Raw genomic sequence first — 502 nt, 5'->3', positions numbered from 1 at the left:
ACACTCACCGGACCTGGGCTAGGGTTATTCTTCTTTATGGCAGTCTGGTGTACAAATACATCTTCCTTGGTGTCATGCCTGTTGATGAAGCCATATCCGTTTCTTATATTAAACCATTTTACTGTTCCCAAAACCTTCATTGAGATGACCTTATTGTCCCCGCCGGCAGGCACGACCCATGTGAGGCCACCTGGGCCGCCGCTCCCTGCGCCGCTGCCCATGGTGCCGGGATCGGTGTGTGCGGCACTGAGGGGTGGGGGGAGCTGTTCAGGGCTTTCTGGGGTCCTCTCTCCACTCCCGCTATAGATCGAACTTGTAAGCTATCATTTTAAAGGCTTATCAGCTAATTATTCTAATGGGTTAACTGAATTTTGTGCTTTAACTGTGAAAACTATTTTTAAAAAAGCCTTGTGCTTCCTGTTATCATTCTTTGCTCAAGGCTGTTGAACAAGAAATAACTGTTTCTTGTCAAGGCAACTAGCTAAAGCAAACTCCCTCCCTA

At 47.2% G+C, this 502-nt stretch overlaps 1 protein-coding gene across 1 annotated transcript in view; it reads right to left on the bottom strand.

Annotated features, from left to right (window-relative positions):
• The window catches only part of LOC101574267 (COBW domain-containing protein 2-like), a 41,561-nt gene extending 41,340 nt beyond the window's left edge, over positions 1-221 (bottom strand). The window contains exon 1 of the mRNA XM_023720294.1: positions 123-221. Coding sequence (XP_023576062.1) covers positions 123-221 — 99 coding nt within the window. The remainder of the gene's footprint in view (positions 1-122) is intronic.
• Positions 222-502: the final 281 nt, after the last annotated feature.

The sequence above is a fragment of the Octodon degus genome, unplaced genomic scaffold (assembly GCF_000260255.1).
Source record: "Octodon degus isolate 3935 unplaced genomic scaffold, OctDeg1.0 scaffold00074, whole genome shotgun sequence".
Taxonomy (NCBI): Eukaryota; Metazoa; Chordata; class Mammalia; order Rodentia; family Octodontidae; genus Octodon; species Octodon degus.
Note: the sequence above shows the minus strand (reverse complement) of the source record. Positions and strands in the feature narration are given on the sequence as shown.